Genomic DNA, 22,918 nt, shown 5'->3' on the forward strand with positions numbered 1-22,918 from the left:
GCTCCGTTTACAGCTGAGAACCCTGGAGCTCAAAGAGGCTAAGTGTCTTCCCAAGTTCCTCAGCAGAGTGATCGACCTGTGCTCAGAGTCATATGATCTGATTTCCCGAGGGTGCCCTCTCTTATTTCATCATGCAGGTGTTCCTTTCACAAGCACACAGCACTTCCTGGATGCCTGGCCCCGTGCTGGGGCACAGTGGCAACCGAGTCAGCCCTGGGCCTTGCCCTCACAGGGTGTCAGGCCAGTTGGGGAAGACAGAGTCGTCCCCAGACAGTGACAGTTGAGAGTGGTCAGGGGAAATCACCTATGGATATTTAGAGAAGTGGCCTGACCCAGTGTGTGTGCCAAGAATGGCCTCACAGAAGAGGCCACATAGACGATGGGGGGGGGGGGGTCTTGGAAGCTGAGGTTCAGGAGGAGGTGAGATCCAGAGTCAAATGTACTGGGGGCATGGGGGCTGGGCACCAGTGCAGAGATGGGAAATTAAGGCCAAGGCGAAATTGAGACCCTGGAGAGTGAGAAGAAGAAAAGGAAAGCTCAGCCCTAGGAACCCCATCCATTAGAGAGTATATGTATTAGGAAGGCTTAAGTTGCAAGTAATAGAAACGATAGCAGACAGAAACACCAAAGAAATCATGGTGAGTGGGAGCTGGAAGCCGAAATGGTGGGCTCTGGGAAGTAGAGAGGTGGCACTACAGAAAGAAGGGGTGTGAGCTCACCTGATTCCAGCTGGAGGTGAGCTCCCAAGCCTCACCCCTCAAGGAATGGGGCCATCACACTTGGCAGAGGAAGAGGGGGTCAGAGTCCCCATGGCCCTCACACACACAGCTGTTGCCCCTCCAGATCTGGTACCTCCTGGAGGGCAGCTATCACGTGTACCAGTTGTTCCCATCCATGGGCTGGGATGTGTACGTCAGACTCCAGGTGATGCAGCAGTCCTCTCTCTATGCCTCCAACGAGACCATGCTCACCCTCTTCTATGAAGATAGACTTCTGTACCAGGTGCCAGTCAGGGGCTATGGAGAGACGGGAGGTGGCGGGGGGGCGGGGGGGGGGGCAGAAGGGCGGCTGACACTAGCTCATCTGGCCCTGCCTTCCCACTGCAGCTGGTGTACCTTGTAAACAACCAGCAGGGCCAGCTCATCAAGAGGCTTCTGCCTGTGGAGCAACTTCTGATGTACCAGCAGCTCAACAGCCACCACTCCTTGCAGCAGCAAAAGTGAGAAGATGCTGCATGCAGTAGTCAGAGAGCCCCACACGCTTCCCACACAAAGCTCCCCTTCCTCCGGGGGCTGGAGGGAGGCCAAACCATCCCCAGCTGACAACCTCGGTGCTCTGATGTGGGGGGTCAGGGTGAATGGAAGCTCAAAGAAGGGGTTTCACCCAGACAGGGAGGGAGGGAGGGAGCACCAGGGAGGGCTTCAAAGAGAAAGATGTGCACGGGCTGTGAGCTGTGCGGACGGATTGGCCAGATAATAAGATGGAGGGCGTTGCTGCAAACAGGGGGAATCCTATGTTCAAAGGCCCCGAGAAGGAAAGGAGATTGGGTTGTTGAGAACTGAGAGAAAGTGTGGAAAGACAGAGTGCCGTGTAGGGCAGACAAGGTGAGCCAGTGGTCATAGGGAGGAACTTCACCTTGAGGGCCCTGGAATGCTATGCTGGGACTAAGGGGAGGGACTGCCTGGTCCGGTTTTACTGAGTTTAATAATAACCCTGTGGTCACCTGCCGAGGAGCCGGGGGATAGTGTGTGTGTGGGTGGGGGGGTGCGGGGGGGAGGGGGGCGTGGAGAAGGGGGAGGTGGAGGGACTCTTAGGAAGAGGAGAGTCTAGGGTGAGGTCCAAGACTCTGGTCTGAGGCTGAGAGGAAGAGCAGGACTGGATTGCATTTGGGGAGTCTGCAGCGCAGGGGTGGCAAACAGGCCTGTGCAGGCTCTTGGGGCGCGGGGCGCAGAAAAGTAAGCGGCCACCCCCCCCCTCCCCCACTACCACCGCGCAGGACTAACCTGAAGCTCTCCTTCATCAACCTGTGCCCCTTCACGGTGATGCGCCTGCGGGACCTGCCCGACCAGAAGATCTACACGCGCCGGGAGCGCTACCGGGCGCAGCCGCCGCGGGTGCTGGAGCCCACGGGCTTCCACACCGAGAACTCGCTCGCTGTCTACCAGGGCCTCGTCTACTACCTGCTCTGGCTGCACTCCAAGTACGACAAGGTGGGCGCCTGGGCAGGCTGTCCCCGCCAGGGCTTGGACACGGAACGGCGGAGGCCCGGAAGGCGACGTCTGCGGCGGGGGGAGCAGAGCGCAGCGGCCTCGTGTCTGAGGCTGAGCGGGGACCGGGGACCGGCGCGGGGGCTCGGGCAGGGCTCTCTCTGGGAGACGGCTTTCCGGCGCTAGCCCTGGGCTGGAGGCGGGGCGGGCCAGGCTGTGATCTTTTGCTTTGGGTTCGGGGCTGGGACCGAGGCTGGGGAAGGGGTGCGGGACGGTCGTCTGCCGGTGGACGCCCCCTCACGGTGCTGGCGGTCTCTGCAGCCTTACGCCGACCCGGTGCACGACTCCACCTGGCGTTGGTGGAAGGACAAGAAGCAGGACGAGGTGCGTGGAGGGAGTCGCGAGCCTGCGGGAGGGGCTCCCCCACCTCCCACTCCGCCCCACCCCGTCCGCCGGCGCGCTCAGGTGCCGCCTCCCCCCGCCCGCCTCCCGTGCTCCAGGATTACTACTACTACCTGGCGAGCAACGGGAGGAGCGCGGGCAACGTGCACATCGACATGGCCAACTACAAGAAGAGCTACGACGTCAAGGCCGAGTACCAGCTGCCGGAGCGCATCTTCCTGGACAAGGGCACCAGCTACAGCTTCTCCATCTTCCTGACCGCCCGCGGCCACTCCTTCAAGTCGGAGCTGGAGCCCGGTCTGTGGGCAGGGCTGGCTGGGACCTGGGCACCGTTCCGGGGCGGGCGGGCCTGGTTCTAGGCCTTAACCCCTTCTGTGCCCCGAGCAGGCAACATCTTCCAGCTGCTGAGCCAGGTGGACCTGGGCGTGGTGCTGGCCGACCCCAGCTGCATTGAGGCGGTGGTGAAGCAGAAGGTCCTTATTAACCGCAACTCGGTGCTTTTCTGGGTGAGGACGCGTAGGGCCAGATTGACCCGGGCGGTAGACTTGTTGGTTCCTTAAACCGCTCCTGGATCTTTGGGCATGCCGGTTGACCCCTTCGTTTTCGCCCCCAACCCCAGGTTATGCTCCGTGATAAAAGGGTTTGCTTTGACCAGGGCATTAGTGGCCATCACTTCATGAAGACGTCCATCCTGGTCAAGGTACGGTCCAAGTCTGGAGGGAGGAGGGAAGCAGGATGAGGGGAAAGGCTGGTCCCATGGGACCCACCCTCATCACCTGGTCCCACCCACAGGTGGTGGGGTCATCTGGGCAATGCTTCCAGAACACGATCCAGGGGCTCCGCATGCAAGTATTGAACCTCGGGGTGCTGGGCCCTGTGCTGGGGAGGAAAGGGTTGGGCAGCGCGGGAACAGGGCTGATTCTGTGTGCTCCACCGGGAGCCCCGCCCATCCACCCACTCCTTTCATCCATTTCTGTTTTCAGAAAGGGCTGCCCTTATAGTGATGTAGATTGCATCCAAGTTGGTATGTTCCTTCTAATACTTTTCTGCTAGGGGAAGTAAGGTACCTGTGGCACGGGCTTCCTTTTCCAATTGGCACGAAGGCACCGTGGGGGCCCGCTTGGCCCTTTCCCACATGCTGCTCTTCACGGGCCCGCTTACGTGTGCTTTGATCACTCCTTTGGTCCTTCACTTACGTACACGTGCAATATCCCCTTTGCACAGAGGCAGAAACTGAGCCTCAAAGGGATGCAGACATGTGCTCAGAGTAACTCAGGGAGCTAACAAGTGGTAGAGGAGGGACGTGACCCAGAGGCATTGCTGTCACCCACCTCCCTGCACACTAACCAGCAGGCAGACCCTGGTGCTCCTCCCTCCTGACTTGATATGTCGGAGAGCAATAAGAAAACGGTTGTAACAACCCCAACACAATTCGAGTCCAGTGCAGGGTAGAGTGACTCACCTCAGTCTCCATAAGTGTTTCTTGCTATGCTTAGTGATATGCATTATTTATCATAACCACAAAAGGTCAAAGTTAACATCCCCATTTTGACCTGGCAGATTCCTTCTGGGAATCTAATCTATAACACACTTACAGCGAAGGGTAGGAAACAACCTAAATGTCCATGAATATGGGAGTGGTTAAATAAATTATAGTACATTCATGCAATGAAAAACTATAAAAAAGAAAGAAAGAAAGATCTCCATATACTGGCATGGAATGGTCTCCAAAGTGTATTTTATTCTTAAGAGAAAAAAGCAGGGTACACAACAGTATATACAAAACATTAGCGTGAAATAGGTTCATTGAGAACATATACTCATGTTTGCTTTTATTTGCATGAAGAAACTTCAAGGAAACGGGCAAAAAATACTCAGGGTGGTTCTCTACTCTGGTGATAGAGGACAGGCAGGATAGGTAGAGGATGGAAATGGAAACTTTCACTGTGTGTGTCTATGTGTGTGTGTGTAACTACATATATTCATACTAGAGGCCCAGTGCACAAAATTCATGCATAGGGGGGTCCCCTCAGCCCAGCCTGCACCCTCTCCAATCCAGGACCCCTTGGGGGACATCCCTCTCACAATCCTGGACCACTGGCTCCTAATCGCTCACCTGCCTGCCTGGTCACCCTTAACTGCCCCCCTACCGGCCTGATCGTCCCTCACTGCCCCCCTGCCAGCCTAATCTCCCCAACTGCCCCCCCCTGCTGGCCTGGTTGCCCCAACTGCAACCCCCCTTGGCCCCCCCCCCCACGCTGGCCTGGTTGCCCCTAACTGCCTGCCCTGCCAGCCTGGTCGCCCCACGCAGCCTGCTGTTCAGTCGTTTGGTTGTCCCTCACTAACCCCCCTGCCGGCCTGGTCATAGGCAGCCATCTTGTGAGGGCATGCGGGTCAATTTGCATATTACATCTTTATTATATAGGATGTGACCATGTTATCCATCTAAATTTGAAGTTTAAAGAAAGCTAATGATTTGCCCTGGCCAGTGTGGCTAAGTTGGTTGGAGTGTCGTCCTATACACTAAAAGGTTCAGGGTACATACCCAGGTTGTGGATTCGATCCCAGTCAAGGTGTGTGTGGGAGGCAACCAATCAATGTTTCTCACATTGATGTTTCTCTCTCTCTCTCTCCCTTTCTCTAAAAATCAATTTTTTAAAAAAGCAAATGACTTTTAAAAAGATAGGGAAACAGAGATGCTAAAGGTAGTCTGAGCTTCTCTGTCTTTGTATTCTCAGGCTGTGGCCTTTCCGGTTTCTAGCCCCTCTCTCTCGCTACCCCCACATTACCAGATCAAGAGGCATGTGTATTTAGATGGCCTGGAGCCTCTCTCTTGCTCCCCATTCTGGAAGAAAAATGGAAACTGGAACTAATTGATGAACAGTGGGTTTTCAATTTGTAAATATCTTGGGTGAAGGAAAGAAGAAATGAATTTACACATAATAGGTGCTCAATCAAATTTGGTTAGATGAATAACGGCTTGGAGGGTCTTTTAGCAGGCCAGATCCAAACATGGTCCTCCATGGGGGATGGACCAGGAATAGACTTCACTCTCTGTATCCAAAGCTTACTCATTCATTCAACCAATATTTATTGAGTGCCTACTACATTCCAGCATTGTTTTAGGGGCTAGAGTTATAGCAGTGAACAAACCAAACAATTTCTGCCCTTGTGAAGCTGATGTTCCAATGGGGGAAGTGTATTCATTCCTAGGTCTGCCATAACAAATTACCACAAACTGGGAAGTTTATTCTCTCCCAGTTATGGAGGACAGAAGTCTAAAATCAGGGTTGGTCCTTATGCAGGTTCTGAGGGGGGATCTGTTCCAGGCCTCTCTTCTGGGTTCTGATGATTATTGACAATTGTTGAAATTCCTGGGGTTATAGATGCATCACTGAAATCTCTGCCTTCATCTTCACAAGGCCTTTTCCCTGTAAGTCATTGTCCAAGTTTCCCTCATGTTATAAGGACACACCAGTCATTGGATTAGGGCCCAGCCTAATCCAGTATGATTTTTTCTTAACTATTTTTTGTTATTGATTTCATAGAGGAAGGGAGAGGGAGAGAGAGATAGAAACATCAATGATGAGAGAGAATCATTGGATACCTCCTGAATGCCCCCCCCCCAATTGGGGATCAAGGATCAATCTGTAATCTGGGCATGTGCCCTTGACTGGAATGAAACCTGGGACCCTTCAGTCCATAGGCTGACACTATATCCACTGAGCCAAACCAGCTAGAGCTGACTTCATCTTAACTTGATTACATCTATAAAGACCCTATTTCAAATTAGGTCACATTAGCAGTTACCAGGGATTTAGGACTTCAACATATCTTTGGGATGCACAGTTCATCCATAACAGAGTCAGACAATAAGATAAATAAAATATATTGTGGGAATTAAAAATGGCAGTGGAGTAAGTGGATGCTGTATGGACACGCTCCCAGAAACAAACTGGAATTACAACAAAAATACAGAAAAACTTCCTGAATAATCCATGGAAGACTTGCTGGAGAGAAACCTGATAACTGAGGATGGAAAGTGGTGACTGCATAGAGACTGGTAGGAAGGGCAGAGGCAGGAAAGGGCTGGCCGGGCTCCCACAGACAGCAGCTGAAGTTCTGGAGAGATATCTCAGCTGTGGGGGGTTGCCACTGAGAACCGTGGGGTATAACCCCCAAGCTGGGCCCCCCAGAAGAGAGCACCAGAACTGAGAAAGGTGCCCAAATAAAATCTGGCTGTGAAAAGCACAAGGGTTGCTGTCTGCCTGGGAGAGATGTCTAGAAGTGTAGGCACCCTCTTAAAGGGCCAATGCACAAAATTCCCTGTGCAGCCACTCACCTTGTGTTCCAGTAAGGGAGAGCAGAGTGGACTGGAGTTGTGAGAGCAGAAGCCAGGAAAGGGAACTCTCAGGTTAGAGCTTGGAAAGCAGACATCCTGGTTTGCTGTGCTGAGTCATTCCCTCACGCTGTGGAGGTCATCTTTCTCATGCAGATAATTGCTACACAGGCAGCCTTGCCTGGGGGGGAAGACAGCTGACCCACCCTATTGGAAAACACCTTGCCTCGCTGTGTGGAGTTTCTGATACCCATTAAGAGACTGAGAATAATAGCCTCTAGGCAGAAGCAATTGCCCCACACTGTTGAAAAAAAACCTGTCACTACAGCTGAAGACAATGGCCTGAGGGCAATTCAAGACAGAATCCCATGAGTCTGTAGGCAGGGGTAATCTCTGGAGGATTTAACCCTATGCACTTGCTTGCTTTTTTCTCTATTCCTTTATTCTAATGCTAACCTTGTCGAGTCACACTCGACATCCGAGTGCAAAAGGTTAAATCTCTGACTGATCTAATTAGTCAGAAACAGCATTTGACACTGTCCTGCACCAGAGATTGAGAGTTGTAGCAGATCTACTGAATACACAGTCACAAACCCAAACAGGAAGCCAAAATTAGGAGACAACAAAACAACCCACAAATGAAAGAACTAAAGAATTCTCCAGAAGAAGAGATAAGTAAAATGGAGATAAGAAAATTATCAGATATACAGTTCAGAAAAATTATGGTAAAGATGCTCAACAGCATGAGAAAGATATAGTAACTATGGAAACAAATAAAGCATGACAGCACAAATAAAGAACACATTGGAAGAAAAACCCAGCAGATTAGGGGGAGCTGAAGATATAATCAGTGAATTAGAAGACAGGGTTGGAAACAATCAGAGAACCAAAAAACAAACAAACAAAAAAAACACAACAAAAAACAAATTAAAAAACAGAAGGACAGCTTAAGGGAGCTGTGGGACAACGTGAAATGTAACAATATTAGAATAGCAGGTGTGCCAGAAGAGGCAGAAAGGGAAAAAGGGATAGAGAATGTGTTTGAATGTAATGGCAGAAAACTTCCTAACATGGTAAAGGAAAAAGTCACATAAGTCCAGGAGGCACAGAGAGTCCCAAGCAAGAAGAACCCAAACAGGCCCATGCCCAGACACATCATAATTAAAATGTCAAACATGAAACAAAAAGAGAAAAGCAAACTGTTACCTACAAAGGAGCTCCCATAAGGCTGACCCTGATTTCTCATCAGAAACTATATAGGCCAGAAGGAAATGGCATGAAGTACTCAAGGTATGGAAAGCAAGGATCTGAGACCAAGATTACTATATCCAGCAAAGCTATCATTCAAAATAGCTGGTGAAATAAAGAGCTTCCCAGACCAAAAAAAAAAAAAAAGGCTTACAGACTTTATCACCACCAACACAGCCCTACAAGAAATGCTAAAGGAACTGCTGTAATGAAAAGAAGAGATAGAAAGAAAAACCTAGGCATACAAAGTTAAAATGGTAATAAATAAGTACCTATCAATAATAACCCTAAATGAAAATGAATTAAATGCTCCAATCAAAATGTATAGAGTAGCTGAATGAATACAAAAACATGACCCAACTATATGCTGTCTACAAGAGACCTATCTTAGAACAAAAGACACACACAGGATGAGAGTGTAAGGATGAAAAACAGTTTTCCAAAAAAATGGGGAAAAAAACCTGGAGTAGCAATACTCATACCCAACAAAATAGACTTCAAAATGAAGGCCATCACAAGAGACAACAAAGGTCACTATATAATACTAAAGGGATCAGTCCAATAAGGGGATGTAACCCTGGTAAACATATATGCACCCAATTTAGGAGCACCTAAATATATTTTTAAAAACCTTCTAAAGGACTTTAAGGGAGAGATAGATAACAATATAGTCATAGTAGGGGAATTTAACACCCTGCTGACTTCACTGGACAGATCTTCCAGACAAAAACTTAACAAGGAAACAGAGACTCTAAAGGACACAGTGGATCAAATGGATTTAATTGACATTTATACAACATTTCACCTCAAAGCTGCAGAATATGCATTCTTCCCAAGTGCACATGGATCATTCACAAAGATAGACCACATATTAGGACACAAAACAAGTCTCTACAAATTCAAGAAAATTGAAATCATATCAAGCATCTTCTCAGATCACAGTGGAATGAAATTAGAAATCAACTACAGTAAAAACACCCAGAAAACATTCAAACAAATGGAGGCTAAATAGCATGTTACTAAACAATGAATGGGTTACCAACAAGATCAAGAAAGAAAGCAAAAATTTCCTAGAAACAAATGAAAATGAACACACAACAACCCAAAATCTCTGGAACACAGCAAAAGTAGTCCTGAGAGGGAAGGTCATAGTACTACAGGCTTACCTCAAAAAAACCCAAGAAAAATCAACAATAAGCTATTTAACTCTACAACTTAAAAAACTAGAAAGAGAACAACAAGAAAAGCCCAAAGTAGAAGGAAGGAAATAATAAAGATTAGAGCAGAAGTAAATGACATAGAAATCATATATATCCTATCTAATAAAAGAGAAACACGCAAATTGACCGTACCTCCGCTACGCCCACCAGCCAATCAGAGCGAGTATGCAAATTAATCCAACAAATATGGCGGGCAGCCACAGAGCTGGAGCGAGCAGGAGGCTTGGGTTGCCCCTGGCGATGGAGGAAGCTAAGCTTCCCACCTGCCCTGGCTGGCCCTGGCCTCCACTCAAGGCTACCGATCAATGTGGAGGGGCAAGTGTGATTGGATCAGGATGAGCAAAGAGGTGAGAAATGAGGTAAAAGTGGTGATGGGGCAGATCATGTGACATCTAATGGGGAGGGCTCTAAGTAGAGGAGTGACTCGCGTGTTCACAGGGTCCCTCTGACTGTATGTGGAAGACATATGGGCAGTGTTGGAGGGAGGAGGGACCAGGGAGGGAACAAAGTTAGGAAAGCAAGTGTGGGGCAAAGGAGCTGAAAGGTGGGGGGGAGAGAATGGCTCTATTTTGAAGTCAAGCGACATAGGCTCTCTGAATGGACTGGATATGGGGGTGAGAGAGAGAAGGGTTTCCAGGGTGAGACCCAGGCTTTTAGCCTGCACATGGAGGGATGAGGTACCATTAGTTGAGATGGGTTGTGGATATATATTGAATTGAAGATGCCCATTAGACTCCCAGTGAGTGAGTGGCTGATAGGTGTAGTCTTTGGCCCAAGTCCAGCATGAGAAGTGCTTAAACTATGACTGCTAACGCCTCTCCACAGTCACTGTCAAGCCCAGTTTCTGGATACCCATGTCCCTTTGACAATTGGGCGAAACCCTTGGGACTTACCCCTGAAATGGGCCAGGGGTCATTCACTCCGAAGACAATGTCACACGGATTTCCTCACCCCTGACCCACCTGGCTGCACTTTCCTCCTATACCCCACGCTCCACCAGGTCAGTGGTTTGAGACTTCAGGCCCGACTTCAACCCTATAAAGTCTGACGAGGTGTTAGCTGCTCCATAGGTGTAGGCTTTATTTTTTTTTATATGTGTTTTCCTGAAGGCAGCTGGAAACTACAGGGCCCAGTTTGGGTTCCAGCTCTACCACTTAACTGCTGTGTGGCTTTGGATAGTTAATAAGTTGCTTGACTTTTGACTTTTCTGTGCCTCACTTTTGCCATCTCTAAAATTTACTATAGCCCATTCGGCATGGCTCAGTGGTTGAACGTTGACCTATGAATCAGGAGGTCACAATTCAATTCCCAGTCAAGGCACATGCCCAGGTTGGGGGCTCGATTCCCAGTGTGGGGCATGCAGGAGGCAGCTGATCAATGATTCTCTCCCATCATTGATGTTTCTATCTCTCTCCCTCTCCCTTCCTCTCTGAAATCAATCAAAATATATTAAAAAATAAATAAATAAAATGTATGATATCCTCAACCTTGCAAGGCTGTTTGGAGAATCAAATTTGAATATGTAAAGTGCTTAGAACACCAGTGCTTTGCACACAGTAAAAGCTATATAAGTATTTGCAGTTATTCGAGTATTGGTTTAAGGAAAATAGTAATCGGATTGCCCCCTGGTGAGGGTGAGCCCGGCAGGTAGTGATGGTGCGTGTGGGAGGAGGGGTGTCCTCCCCTTCCCACTTCCCAAGCGAGGCTTTTCTCCTCCCACTCAGGGGAACTTGGTGGTGCCAGTGCTTATAGGCTGTCCACCGGGAAAGCGCCTGGCCTTCGACATCACCTTCACCCTGGAGTACAACCGCCTACAGAACAGACACTATTTTGACTGCGTTCACATAGACCCCGAGATGCCCTGCTTTCTCTTCCGTGACAGTGCGTGTCCAGTCTCCTCCTCTGCATTGTTCACTGTCCTCTGCCCCCACCACTTTGCCCTCCCTGCCCCCTTACCTTCCACCCACTCTCTGCTCTTCCCCTTGGTCCTCTCTCTCTTTTCTCCCCTCACCATCCTCCACTTCTCGAGCCAAGCTAATTTCTCCTCCTCCTGGCCTCCACCCCCTCCACCCCCACAGTCTTCCGCCCCTTCTTCTTGATCCAAGATTTGGTGACCGGAGAGTCTGGCAGTTTTCAGGGCAGGTAACGGCATATCCAAGCCTGGGCTGATGGGAGGGGGTAAGGGGTAAAGTTGGGGTTGTAGATATGATGCAGGACTCAGGAAACTGAGGCCAGTTGGTGTGCACCTCTGCTCCTGGCAGCTATGTACTGAAGGTGGTGGGCGGCGGGCCCACCATGGACACCATCAAGGAATACAGTGAGGAGGAGATTTACCGCTTCAACAGCCCCCTGGACAAGTAATCCCTGTGGGACCCAGGCCCCCCCCGTAATTGGGCCTTCCTTTCCCTGCAGAACCCTCAGGCTTCCCAGCCACAGACCTCACCCTTGCTCTTGCTGCAAGCCTCACCCACCTTGGTATCTCAGGCCCCTGTCCACAGCAAGGCTCCTGAGGTCCCACAAACTCTTGCTCCTTCCACAGTGTGAGGCCCCGTGCCCTTCCCACCAAAGGTTCCAACCTCTACCCCAACCCCAACCCACCCCCGCCCCCTAAAGTCTTCAACCCCGACCCCACCACCACCACCACCACATTGCTCACATTGCTGGCCTCCCTCTGCAACGGCGGCCCAGGCCGCCCCCCCCCCCCCCCACCCACTGAGGTTCCATGGTCCTCTACTGAGGTTACGGCGGTCTTCCACAGCACCTACAGCCTCATCTGGACCACCGATAACTCAACGGCCACCAGCGACTTGGCTTTCAACATCATGTCCCAGAGCACGGGCATTGAGTGAGTGCATATCCTGGCTGCCAGCCCTTTATCCCCCACATGCCCATCACCTATCAGCCGATCCATCCCTCTGCTTCTGGGAGACAAGCCGCACTGACGGCCTTTGTGTTCCACAAATGGGGCTGATCTTCACGTAAGCTGGACCCTCCGTCTGCAGTGCTAGTCCCTCTTCCTTCTTCCTCAGGCCTTAGTTCAGATGGCGCTTCATCTAGGAGGATTTTTCTGACAGTTCTAGATGGGACAGTTGGTTTCCATCCTTCTGTGCTACCCCATTCCAGCCTTGACCCTCTGCCTATGTTTCCCATCCCAGCCCTGTCTCCTATGGGGTCTGTCTCCTATATAGGCCCAGGTTCAAATAAACTCAACATAATATCTGTGGAATGAGACAATGAACAAGGTTAATTCATGGTAGGCATTAGTGACATTTGAGTAGAGGTCTTAATGATGAATTAAACAATGGAGGAGTAAGTTAGTATATAGGAGCTCAATTACTTTTTTGTTGTTGTGTTGTTAATCCTCACTCAAGGATATTTTTTTTCCATTGATTTTTAGAGAGAGTGAAAGGGAGGAGCAGAGGCAGAGAGAGAGAAAGACATTGATGTGAAAGAGACATATTGATTGGTTGCCTCCCACACATACGCAGACCAGGGCCAGGGATAGAGCCTACAACCAAAGTACATGCCCTTGACAGGAATGGAACCCAAGACCCTTCGATCCTTGGGCTGATGCTCTAACCGCTGAGCAAAACCAGCTATGGCTCAATTACTATTTTTTTTTTTCAATGAAGGGAAGAAAATGATGCCATGAGCAAATGACAGAAGTGAGTGGATGAACAAAGTAACCAACTTGCACCTAGTCAGCATTCAACCTATGATTGTTGAATAAATGAATAAAGGAGAGAGTACATGAATAAAGATGTGACTTTGTACCTAATAGTTGCTGCAAGCCTCACCCACCTTGGTATCTCAGGCCCCTGTCCACAGCAAGGCTCCTGAGGTCCCACAAACTGTAGGGTCAAGCTGTATTTGTAGGATGAAGGAATGAAGGTAGTAAGGAATAAGTGAGGAGTTGGTACATCAAAGGTGTACAATCCATAATCTAGATCAGGGGTGGGGAACCGTTTTTCTGCCAAGAGCCATTTGGATATTTATAACATCACTAGCAGCCCGTTTGCACGAAGATTCGTGCAATAGACCTTCATTCACCTGGCTGCCTGCACCAGTTTTCTGCCGGCACCGGGAACGCAGGCCTTGGCTGTGGCCACCGCCTTCTGCCTTCTCTCAGGGTCGGGGCTTGGCCCCGGGAGGCGGCCTTGGGCTCGGCTGCACCCCAGCCTCCCTGCTACGGATCGCAGGAGCCGACCCCTGGTGGTTGCCTGCGATCCGTGCAGGCTCCCCCCTAGTGCCCAAGGCCGGGAAAGCCCCCGCCCAAGGCTTTCCTGGCCTTGGGCTCAGCCACACCCCAGCGTCCCTGTGACGGTTTCCTGGTGGGCGTAGCTTGTGGGTGTAGCAAAGGTACGGTCAATTTGCATATTACTCTATTATTAGGTAGGATTCTCAGGCCATACAAAATTATCAACTTAAAAACTAGCCTGCTACATTTGGTCAAAAATTTAACTCACCCCTAATGCCTTGGCCAGGCCAGATCAAATTATTTCACGGGCCTTATACAGCCCCTGGGCTGGACATTCCCCACTCCTGATCTAGATGAATGCATAGTAATAGAGGAACTGACAGATGGACATGGAAAGGCAGGAGGAAATGAATGAGTAAACAAATGGCCTACCACTTCCTAGGCGTTCAGCCAGCCTTATTGGGTGAATGAATGAAGGAACGAATTAGGTATGAAGTTATAAGGTTGTACCTAATTGGTGCTCACTTAAAGTTTTTGGGGTAGAGGGAGAAATCAAGGGTGGGCACTTGCTATGCATGATTTGCAGCACAAATGCCTGAACATGGGCCCCCCAGGTGGCTGTGTCTGGAGAACTCTCCATGCCATGACACCGTTCCCCATAGCATCTTCGCCCCCGAATACTTCTTCAAGGTGTTGGTGAGCAATAGGTAAGCCAGGCATGTGGCCCAGGTGGGGGATCAGGGGCTTCCTGTGGTGGGGTGCCTGACTCCTCCCCAATCCTTAACCCCTTCCCCCACCAGAGGTGTGGACAAGAGCACATACTGTGACTACCAGCTCATCTTCCTGCTGCACCTACACGGGCTTCCACTCAATGCCAAGCGAGCCCTCTTCATCCTCATGGTGAGTGGCTGGCTGCCCAGGAGCTGCCCTGCAAGTCGGACGGGGTCCCACCCGGCTGCCCATCCACACCTGTTGTGTGGTGCGTTGCAGGTGTCCACCAGTGTGTTTCTTGGCCTGGTGATCCTCTACATCATCTGCTGCCTCTTGCTGCCCCTTATGTTGAAGATCTGCAACACCCTCCGCTGGAAGATCAACAGCATCATCACATCAGATTCCTACTATACCTACAGCTCCTCTTCTATCGGCTTCAACAGGACATCTAGTGTCGTCTCCAAAGTCGGCTCCAAGGTGGCAGTGAACAAGGCTGAACCTGAGGAAGCTGTGAAGAAGTCACCGGCCTAGGCTCCTTACCTGCCCCAGCCACTCTCCTTCCTTCCTTCCTGGGCCATCTTTGAAACGCAACCTGTCACCACCCCAAACCTGTCTCTCCGTTTTGCTTGAATTTTCATTTCTCTTTCAGACCACATAGCCACATAGGTCATTAAAATACTGAAGTCCTTCTGTGCCAGCTGGTCAATAGCAGCTTCTCTATGTGCCTGCCAACTCAGCCCCTCCCCAGGGTGCCCATGACCTCTCTACAGTCCAGCGGGGTCCTCCATGACCCAGGCCCATTGCTATGGCCTAAAGTTTGTTCTGATTGTTCAGTGCTCAGGTTTAGTACCAGCCTATCTGTCTTTTTGCATCTATAAAGAAAATTGATAAATATCCCTGCGCTCATGGAGTTCCTATTCTAAGTGATGGTGATGAAACGGAATTTTTGGACTAGAACCTGGATTCTTTGTCCACCGGAGTTAAAGAATGAATGCAGGGACAGAGGGTAGCACATACAGCAAAGGTGGAGATTTATTGAAGAATAAGTACAGACTCCCGCGTGGGGCGGGGGAAAGGGTCCCACAGCTTCCTGTTTCCATGGTTTATAAAGACTGCAGTTCCTGTGCCCTGATATCCCCTCTGATTGGTCAATATTCCCTTTCCAATTGGTTACTCTAGTGACTTCTGAGGCCCTCCTCCCTCACTGTCCTATTCCCTCTGGGCTTTATTCCTCCTCCTTTATTTTGTAGAGACCTTTTTTGGCTATTTCCAGTTCCCTTGTCTTATAGAAATGTAACTGCTCCTGGCTTCCTTGTGTTATGGAAATATACCTTTTCCCAGTCTGTAGTCCTGTATTTTTCCATGGACCCCAATTCTAAAAATTCCCTAAACCTGCCTAAACATTCCCCTAAAGTTCCTGTTTCAGTGACAAGAGAGTTGGGTTTGAGAAAAAGTGGAAATGTCGGATATGCAGGTGTGATACATATGGAGGAATTGGGAGTAGGGGGAAAAAGTTGGGAATCTTCCACATACAGGAGCCATTTAAAGCCGTAAGACTGGATGCTTTTTGTCAAGTCTGTGCGTATTTGCAAAAACTTGGAGAAGACGCGGAAGGATGCACCGAGAGACCAGAGAGGAAGGCTGGGGTTCAAAGCTCAGATGACGGCAGGCTCCCACAGCCCGTTTGTAAAATGAAAACGACAACGCGGCTTTCCAAACGGCCCCGCCACTGCCACCTCTTGGCTTCCAGAAGCTGCCCTGGCGTTGGAGTTTCCCAGACAGAAACGTGGCGTCCGGAGAGCCCAGGCTGAAGCCAGGACAGCCATATTGAGGATGGGACGTGCGGAAGCGTGGCGACCACGGCCATTTTCACTGAGGGCGGCGGGCGACTTCCGGTCACCACCTCGAGAGACAGCCGCCGGAGCTCTGAGCGACGTGCCCCTCCTCCAAGGGCCGGGCCCCGCAGGCGCCTCGGGGCGGCGGCGCGCAGCCGTAGTCCCGCCCCCAGCTTGGGCTCCACCTCTCGGCCCCACTTCCGCTGGGTGAGGTCGCCCGGCGTCGCCGTCGTGACTCGCGCCGGCGGTTTGCCGCATCACGGAAGATGGCGGCCGCAGCGCTGAACGCCGGCGTGGGCTCCTCGAACTCGGGGCCTTCGGCGGCCTCGAGCGCGGTCCTGCAGGCGGCGGCCGGCATGTACGAGCAGCTCAAGGGCGAGTGGAACCGTAAAAGCCCCAACCTCAGCAAGTGCGGGGAGGAGCTGGGCCGTCTCAAGGTAGGGGTGGCCGGGGGCGCGACGAGGGGCTCTAGAGTCTAGACCGAGCCGAGTTTCCGGACGCGGGGTTCAGCGGACCACGTCGGGGGTCAAACAGAGTGAGGGATTCGGGACAGCCCAAGTGCGGACTTGGAGGGGTGATGGAGGGTGGTTTGGGCACAACCCAGTGAGAGCGCCAAGTGTGGGTGCTTGGGGGGGCCTGACTGGCTGGAGGGGCAGGACGGGGTTTGTCCGGGTGCGGGTTCTGGGGGAGACCACGTGGGAAATGAGGACGGGATAGGGGGCGATGAAAGAAGGTAATGGGCTGTGGAGTCTAGGCCAGACCAAGTCTGGTTCTGAGATACTGGGGTTAGGGATGCATCTGGAGGGAGTGAAGGCTGGACTAAACCTACAAAAAAAAAAAAAATGTCTATAGCAGAGGACTGGAGTGGGGTTCATGGTACTTCCGACCAAGTGTTTTTGGGAAGGTAGACATACTGTGAGTTGGGCCAAGTTTGAGTGGGGCGTGTTGTCAGATAAGAAGTGAGGTGTGGGCTGGACTGTACCGGGAGGTTAGCATCCCTCCCTCCCTCGCTGGTGTGGATTGGGGTTGGGGGGAGTAAGCTGGGCTCAACCCAATAGAGTATGGGAAAGGTCTGCAAGAACTGAAGGTGCTAGTGTCCCCCTCCTCCCCCCTCACCCCCACCACCACTTTGATTCCACTGGGCCAGGCGTGGATTTTGTCTCCTGATTCCCCAGTAGGGCTATTAATAATTGTAATGTGAGGCAATCCTGAATGAGCCTTCGGGATTTATGAGGACTGACTCCGTTCATGCTCATAACAACCTTATGAGTAAGCGATGATGATGATGATGAGTTACATTTTCTAGATTGGGAAACCAAGGCCTAGAAAAGGTAAGTAACCATTACCTGAATTCCCATCTTCTTTCCTTCCTTTTCCCCTTTCCATTCTTTCTTGTCAGCTGGTTCTGCTGGAGCTCAACTTCCTGCCAACCACAGGGACCAAACTGACCAAACAGCAGCTCATTCTGGCCCGTGAGTGTCACTGGCGTTGGTGGGGGGTAATGTGTTGGGGGTCGTGGCAGGAATAGTATTGTGGTGGCCGGGAGAGGGACTCATTCAACTGAGAGCCTGCCCTGTCACCCACAGGTGATATACTGGAGATTGGGGCCCAGTGGAGTATCCTACGCAAGGACATCCCCTCCTTCGAGCGCTACATGGCCCAGCTCAAATGTTACTACTTCGATTACAAGTGAGTATGGACTCTGCCTGATGGCAGCTCATTGATCCCTGGTGCTCTAGCTTGGGAACTTCCTCTCTGCAGAGCTTCATCCCCAGAGACTGCGGGCTCAGGAGGTTGGCCTTGAGGCCCTGAGTCTCTGTTGGCCTTCATTCTGTCTCCCCCTCCATATTCCCACACTACATTTCCACTCCCCAGTGTAGCCACCATTACCTTTCATATGCCCTGGCCCCAGCCTTAACCCCTTGGATCATTCCTCCTCCACCCACCCCCACCCCATGGCAGCCAGTAGGATCTTTGTGACACTAAACTTGGACCATGTGGGTGCCCTGCTTAGAACCTGTCATGGCTCTCCATAACCCTCAGGCTCCAGGCCTCGTTCTTTCCTGTGGTCTCCAATGCAGTATCAGCACTCTTCCTAGCTGCCCCATCCTAGCCCTGACCCCTCTGCCTGTGCTTCTCCTATCCCAGGCCTGTCCTGCTGGACTGTGAGCCTCCTCAAGGCAGAGGGGTCTTGGTCACTGCTGTGTCCCAACTTTGCCTAGCATGGGGCCAGGCCCAGGGCATGGATTCAGTGGATATGTGTTGAATATAAAACTGAATGGTTTTATAGCTCAGTGGTGCCTGCATGGATTAATGACTAAGATTTTGACATCAAAAGTCAGACAAACCGGAGTTTGGAACTGATTTTCTCACTTCCTGATTATGTGGTCTTGGGCAAATGACCTTACCTCCCTAAGCCTCACTTCTCCCCCTTAAAATAAAGGCTATGATTCTTAACCTTTTGCACTCGGATGTCGAGATTAAAATTACTCTTTGAATGTATCAATAATTTGAAATATAAAAAAATCCAAATAAGTTTGTATGAAAAGAAACTCCAGTTTTTTATTCTACTGCCGCGCTTTGTAAAATCTGGGGTATTTAAAAAATCAAATCCCGAGTAGAATAAAGGAATCGAGAAAAAAGCAAGCGAGTGCAAAGGGTTAATATCATAATCATAACTAATACTTGTACCGTACTTTTTTGGGCCAGGTACTGTTCTAATCACTTTATCTAGATTAAATCATTTAATTCACTTAACCCTTCTTCATTTAACCCTCTTCTTGTGGTATGAGTACGGTAGTAATACCCATTTTACAGTTGGGGAAATTGAGGCTGAGTCACTTTACTGAAGTGAGGTCACTCACTTGGGCCCATATGATTTGTGACTTCTTTGTACCTCTCTGGACATCATTTTCATCTGAAAACCCAGGGCTCAATACCTCTCCAAGGGGACAGCATGAGACAGTCATAGGGGGTCCCTGGAACCTGGGGTGGGAGACACAGTAGGTACCTAAGTTCTTACCTTGGTTCCCTCACCCTGGTTCACAGGGAACAGCTCCCTGAATCAGCGTACATGCACCAGCTCTTGGGCCTTAACCTCCTCTTCCTGCTGTCTCAGAACCGGGTGGCTGAGTTCCACACGGAGTTGGAGCGGCTGCCTGCCAAGGACATCCAGACCAATGTATACATCAAGCATCCTGTGTCCCTTGAGCAGGTGAGTCTGGAGAAAGGGAAAGGAAGGGCCTGGCTAAGGAGGGTGGTGCAAGGACAGACATTAGGGAGGGTTTCCTGGAGGAGTGGACAGGGTTCACCCATCTTTCAGCCCATGGACTCATTTGTCTAACAAATATTGAGCACCAGCCATGTGCCAGGCACTGTGGTTGGTTTTCAGACTATACAGTGAACAAAACAAATAAAATCCCTGATCTTGGGAGCATGGCATAAGGGTGGTCAGGGAAGGTCTTGCTGAAAAGGTGAAATTTGAAAAAAGACTTGAGAGGAGTAAAGAACCCAATCATATGGACATCTAGGGGAACAGTGGTCCAGGTAGCCTGGACCTTCTGCCAAAGGTCCCAAGGCAGAAACATGCCTGGTTGCCTGGCTGAGGGGTAGCAAAGAAGACAGTGTTTCTAGAACAAGGTCAGCAGGGTGAGGGAAGAGCCTTAGTACCCAAGGTTAGGAAGTAGTTCCTAGAGCTGAGGTCTCAGGGGAGGATTTGGCTGTGGGGAGAGGCTGGGAGAGAGGACAGTTAAGGCAGGCAGCTCAGCTTGGGCAAAGGAGGAATGGGCTTGCCGTACACCCAGCTCTGTCTCCTCCTGTGATTGGATAATAGATGATGTTAGTACATACCAGCCCAGGGCAGGCTGGGTGTGTGTGTGTGTGTGTGTGTGTGTGTGTGTGTGTGTATGGAAGTAAACCGGGGAGGCCTCTCTGGTAGAGCAGGTGCCCATTCTGCATGGGGAATGGGTGTTCTAGCAGAGTGGGGCTTATGGTAGCCCTGGGAGTATGGTGAAGCCTGAGAGGGTAGGCCACTATGCTGTCTCTACCTCATCTTCTCCTCTTCCCCACCCTCGGTCTCTGCAGTACCTGATGGAGGGCAGCTACAACAAGGTGTTCCTGGCCAAAGGCAACATCCCTGCGGAGAGTTATACCTTCTTCATCGACATCCTGCTTGACACTATCAGGTTCATGGGGAACCAGGGCCTTGGAATCTGGAGTCAGACAGCCCTTAACTGAATCCCATTCTGGCCACTTGTGCTCCGGGGAGACTGGGCACATCAGTTTTCTTTTTCTGTGCACTGGAACTGGTCATGAGGTTGTGGGAAACAGTCCTCATCTCGCTCTGGGCTGTTTTCCAGTGTGCCTGTGCATTCCAGACCCAGAGCATTGATTTAGCACCCAGACAGTGCTCAGCGAACAGGGACCATGCTGCCTTTCTTAGGAGTGTTCCATGAGTCCTGCGACCTCACCTCAGATCACCTGAACTGTGAAGCCTTTAGTTTCCACTTCTTTAAAATGGGGCCCTTAAACCCACTAACCCTCCGGGGGTTGCTCTGTGCACAAGTGACATCACAGAGGAAGGTGGGCATGACATTTACAAGTCCTTTGAGAAGTAAAAGAGTGCCCAGGTGGTGGCAGAGTATCAGATTGAGAGGTTTCCATTCCTCGGGTGGCAAAGCCAAGCCCAGAGAGGTGGTGGAGGAGTGAGGATGGCAGTTTCATGGATTTGGGTTATTTTTAATTATGAAGTATTTTGACTCCAAAATTAAAGGAGTGAAAAGTGAGTATCCATATACTGCTTGGCCTAAGAAATAAAATACTTCAGAACAGATGCACCCTCCCTGTCATCCCCACCCAACTCCCCCCAAGCTAACCCCTTCTGTTTCAGTGACTCCATGCCTTGTAGTTTTTCTACTCAAATGTTGATCATGATACCTCTTAGCAAGGGTACAAGGAACCCCCTCAGGATTGGATCTGGAAATGGAGTGCAGCACCCTTGTAGGGGGGGTGGTGTTATGTGAAAAGACCCCCTACATGGGAATCCCAGGCTGGCTTTCAGATAGCCCGAAGTCCTTGTCGCTGGGAGTGGAATTCAGAGTTTGGGCCAGGAAGTCAGACCTGAGTGTGGCCCTGGCTTTGCAAGCTGGTCAAGCTTCTCCCTCTCTCCCTGAGCCTCCATTGGTTAAACAGGACAGGTAACAAACATATTCCAGTAGTCGGTACTGAATTGGAAGGTCAGAACTTAGCCATGTCAGACCAGGGAGGACAGAGCCTGGAGTGCTGTCTGTGTTCAATAGCGAGACCCTCATCTTCCCCCAGAGATGAGATTGCTGGATGCATCGAGAAGGCCTACGAGAAAATCCTCTTTACTGAGGCCACCCGGATCCTCTTCTTCAACACACCCAAAAAGATGACAGACTATGCCAAAAAGGTGGCTGGGGTACCGGGGGTCATGGGGCCAAGGGGTGCACTTACTAATAGCTATGAGGGTGGCCTGGAGGGACCTGGAGCAAGACTGCCCACGGTTTAAAAATCCAGGTGTGTATCCTCAGGCAAGTCACCAAACTTCTCTGAGCTTCAGTTTCCCTATCTGTAGAATGAGGCTAGAATTTAACATGTGGGATGAGCTTAGCATAGCATCTGGCACGAGGTGGAGGTGAAAACTCAGCACATGTTGGCTGTTGCCCTTAACAGAATTCCTTGGAGGTTGTCGCTTTCCCCACACAACTTTGCTTCATTTGGTTTGGGGTATTTGTGCAGGAGCAGTGCCCCTGGACATGTTGGTGCATGGGGTGCAGTGACCCTGGCTAGAAGAGGTGAAATTGACCTTGAGTGGTGGTAATGGTTGATATTTAGTGGGCCAAACACTATTCTCAGCACTTTACAAGTGTTGATTGAATTCTCATAGCAGACTTGAAGAGGAGTGTGATTAGGGTCCTAGTCTCAAACATGGAGAAACTGAGGCACGGAGAGGTGAAGTTACTTGCCTAGAGTTGTGCGGGTAGATTATGGTTAGTAAAGCAAGCCAGGGCCTACGTGGGTAAGTGCTGGCTCTATGGGGTGGGGAGGGAGCCTATGTGATCACCCCACCCATCTCTCATCCCTCCCTTTCTGCAGCGAGGGTGGGTCCTGGGCCTCAACAACTACTACAGCTTTGCCAGCCAACAGCAGAAACCAGAAGATACCACCATTCCCTCCACGGAGCTGGCCAAACAGGTCATCGAGTATGCCCGGCAGCTGGAAATGATCGTCTGAGCCCAGCAGGCACTGAGTGGGGCAGAGCTTTCATTATTGAAAGCAGTTGCATTGCAGGGTTTCCTCTAATAAAGCTGAATGGACATTCTCTCTCCTAAGTCCTTGTCTCCCTAGGTGGAATGGTGGGGAGACAAGTCTTTGTCTCTGAAAAACTTGGAAGTTTGAGGGCCCTCAGGGCCAGTCTTTGTCCAGTGGCCTTTGCAGAGGGTATCAAAACTAATGCCCACTGCAGGGTCCTGGTGGCAGTGTGGCCTGGAGGAGCACAGGCCTTGGGTAGAGGAACTGTTGCACCTACCTGTGGGCACAGGAGGGCCAGGCTAAGGTACCAGTTTTTTAGTGAAGGGGATGAAGTATCCTAATTTTTAAAAATAAGTTTGCAATGAATTAAACTAGTTTACAATAATATGTGGAATGGAACCCTTGTGTGGGTTACCACTTTGAGACCTCTTGGAACAAAAGGCATGGGCTCTGGCATGGGCTTGTCTTGGTTCCCGACCTTCCTG

General features: G+C 50.6%; 2 protein-coding genes across 2 annotated transcripts in view; both read left to right on the plus strand.

Moving 5' to 3' along the window:
* CATSPERG (cation channel sperm associated auxiliary subunit gamma) overlaps window positions 1-15,019 on the plus strand; it is a 37,196-nt gene extending 22,177 nt beyond the window's left edge. Inside the window, exons 16-30 of the mRNA XM_008140044.3 lie at window positions 844-1,002; window positions 1,107-1,219; window positions 1,997-2,210; window positions 2,529-2,591; window positions 2,708-2,906; window positions 2,997-3,115; window positions 3,229-3,309; window positions 3,402-3,458; window positions 11,141-11,297; window positions 11,495-11,558; window positions 11,678-11,773; window positions 12,175-12,261; window positions 14,229-14,321; window positions 14,415-14,514; window positions 14,605-15,019. Coding sequence (XP_008138266.2) covers window positions 844-1,002; window positions 1,107-1,219; window positions 1,997-2,210; window positions 2,529-2,591; window positions 2,708-2,906; window positions 2,997-3,115; window positions 3,229-3,309; window positions 3,402-3,458; window positions 11,141-11,297; window positions 11,495-11,558; window positions 11,678-11,773; window positions 12,175-12,261; window positions 14,229-14,321; window positions 14,415-14,514; window positions 14,605-14,856 — 1,854 coding nt within the window. The 3' untranslated portion in view covers window positions 14,857-15,019. The remainder of the gene's footprint in view (window positions 1-843; window positions 1,003-1,106; window positions 1,220-1,996; window positions 2,211-2,528; window positions 2,592-2,707; window positions 2,907-2,996; window positions 3,116-3,228; window positions 3,310-3,401; window positions 3,459-11,140; window positions 11,298-11,494; window positions 11,559-11,677; window positions 11,774-12,174; window positions 12,262-14,228; window positions 14,322-14,414; window positions 14,515-14,604) is intronic.
* A 1,347-nt stretch (window positions 15,020-16,366) lies between these two features.
* PSMD8 (proteasome 26S subunit, non-ATPase 8) lies at window positions 16,367-22,503 on the plus strand. Its single transcript, XM_008139642.3, has 7 exons — window positions 16,367-16,597; window positions 17,560-17,632; window positions 17,747-17,849; window positions 19,209-19,374; window positions 20,244-20,344; window positions 21,480-21,591; window positions 22,278-22,503. Exons 1-7 carry the CDS (start codon window positions 16,427-16,429, stop codon window positions 22,413-22,415), a joined length of 864 nt encoding a protein of 287 aa, XP_008137864.1. The 5' UTR covers window positions 16,367-16,426; the 3' UTR covers window positions 22,416-22,503.
* The last annotated feature ends 415 nt before the right edge of the window (window positions 22,504-22,918 follow it).

Source organism: Eptesicus fuscus, chromosome 21 (genome assembly GCF_027574615.1).
Source record: "Eptesicus fuscus isolate TK198812 chromosome 21, DD_ASM_mEF_20220401, whole genome shotgun sequence".
Classification (NCBI taxonomy): Eukaryota; Metazoa; Chordata; class Mammalia; order Chiroptera; family Vespertilionidae; genus Eptesicus; species Eptesicus fuscus.

What these genes read in the sequence shown, in the direction of transcription:
- PSMD8 (XM_008139642.3), top strand. Translation starts at nt 16,427, where the DNA reads ATGGCGGCCGCAGCGCTGAACGCCGGCGTGGGCTCCTCGAACTCGGGG. An exon ending in ACAGCAGCTCATTCTGGCCC is followed by an intron (nt 17,633 to 17,746) that starts GTGAGTGTCACT and finishes TGTCACCCACAG; the next exon opens with GTGATATACTGGAGATTGGG. An exon ending in ATCCTGTGTCCCTTGAGCAG is followed by an intron (nt 19,375 to 20,243) that starts GTGAGTCTGGAG and finishes CGGTCTCTGCAG; the next exon opens with TACCTGATGGAGGGCAGCTA.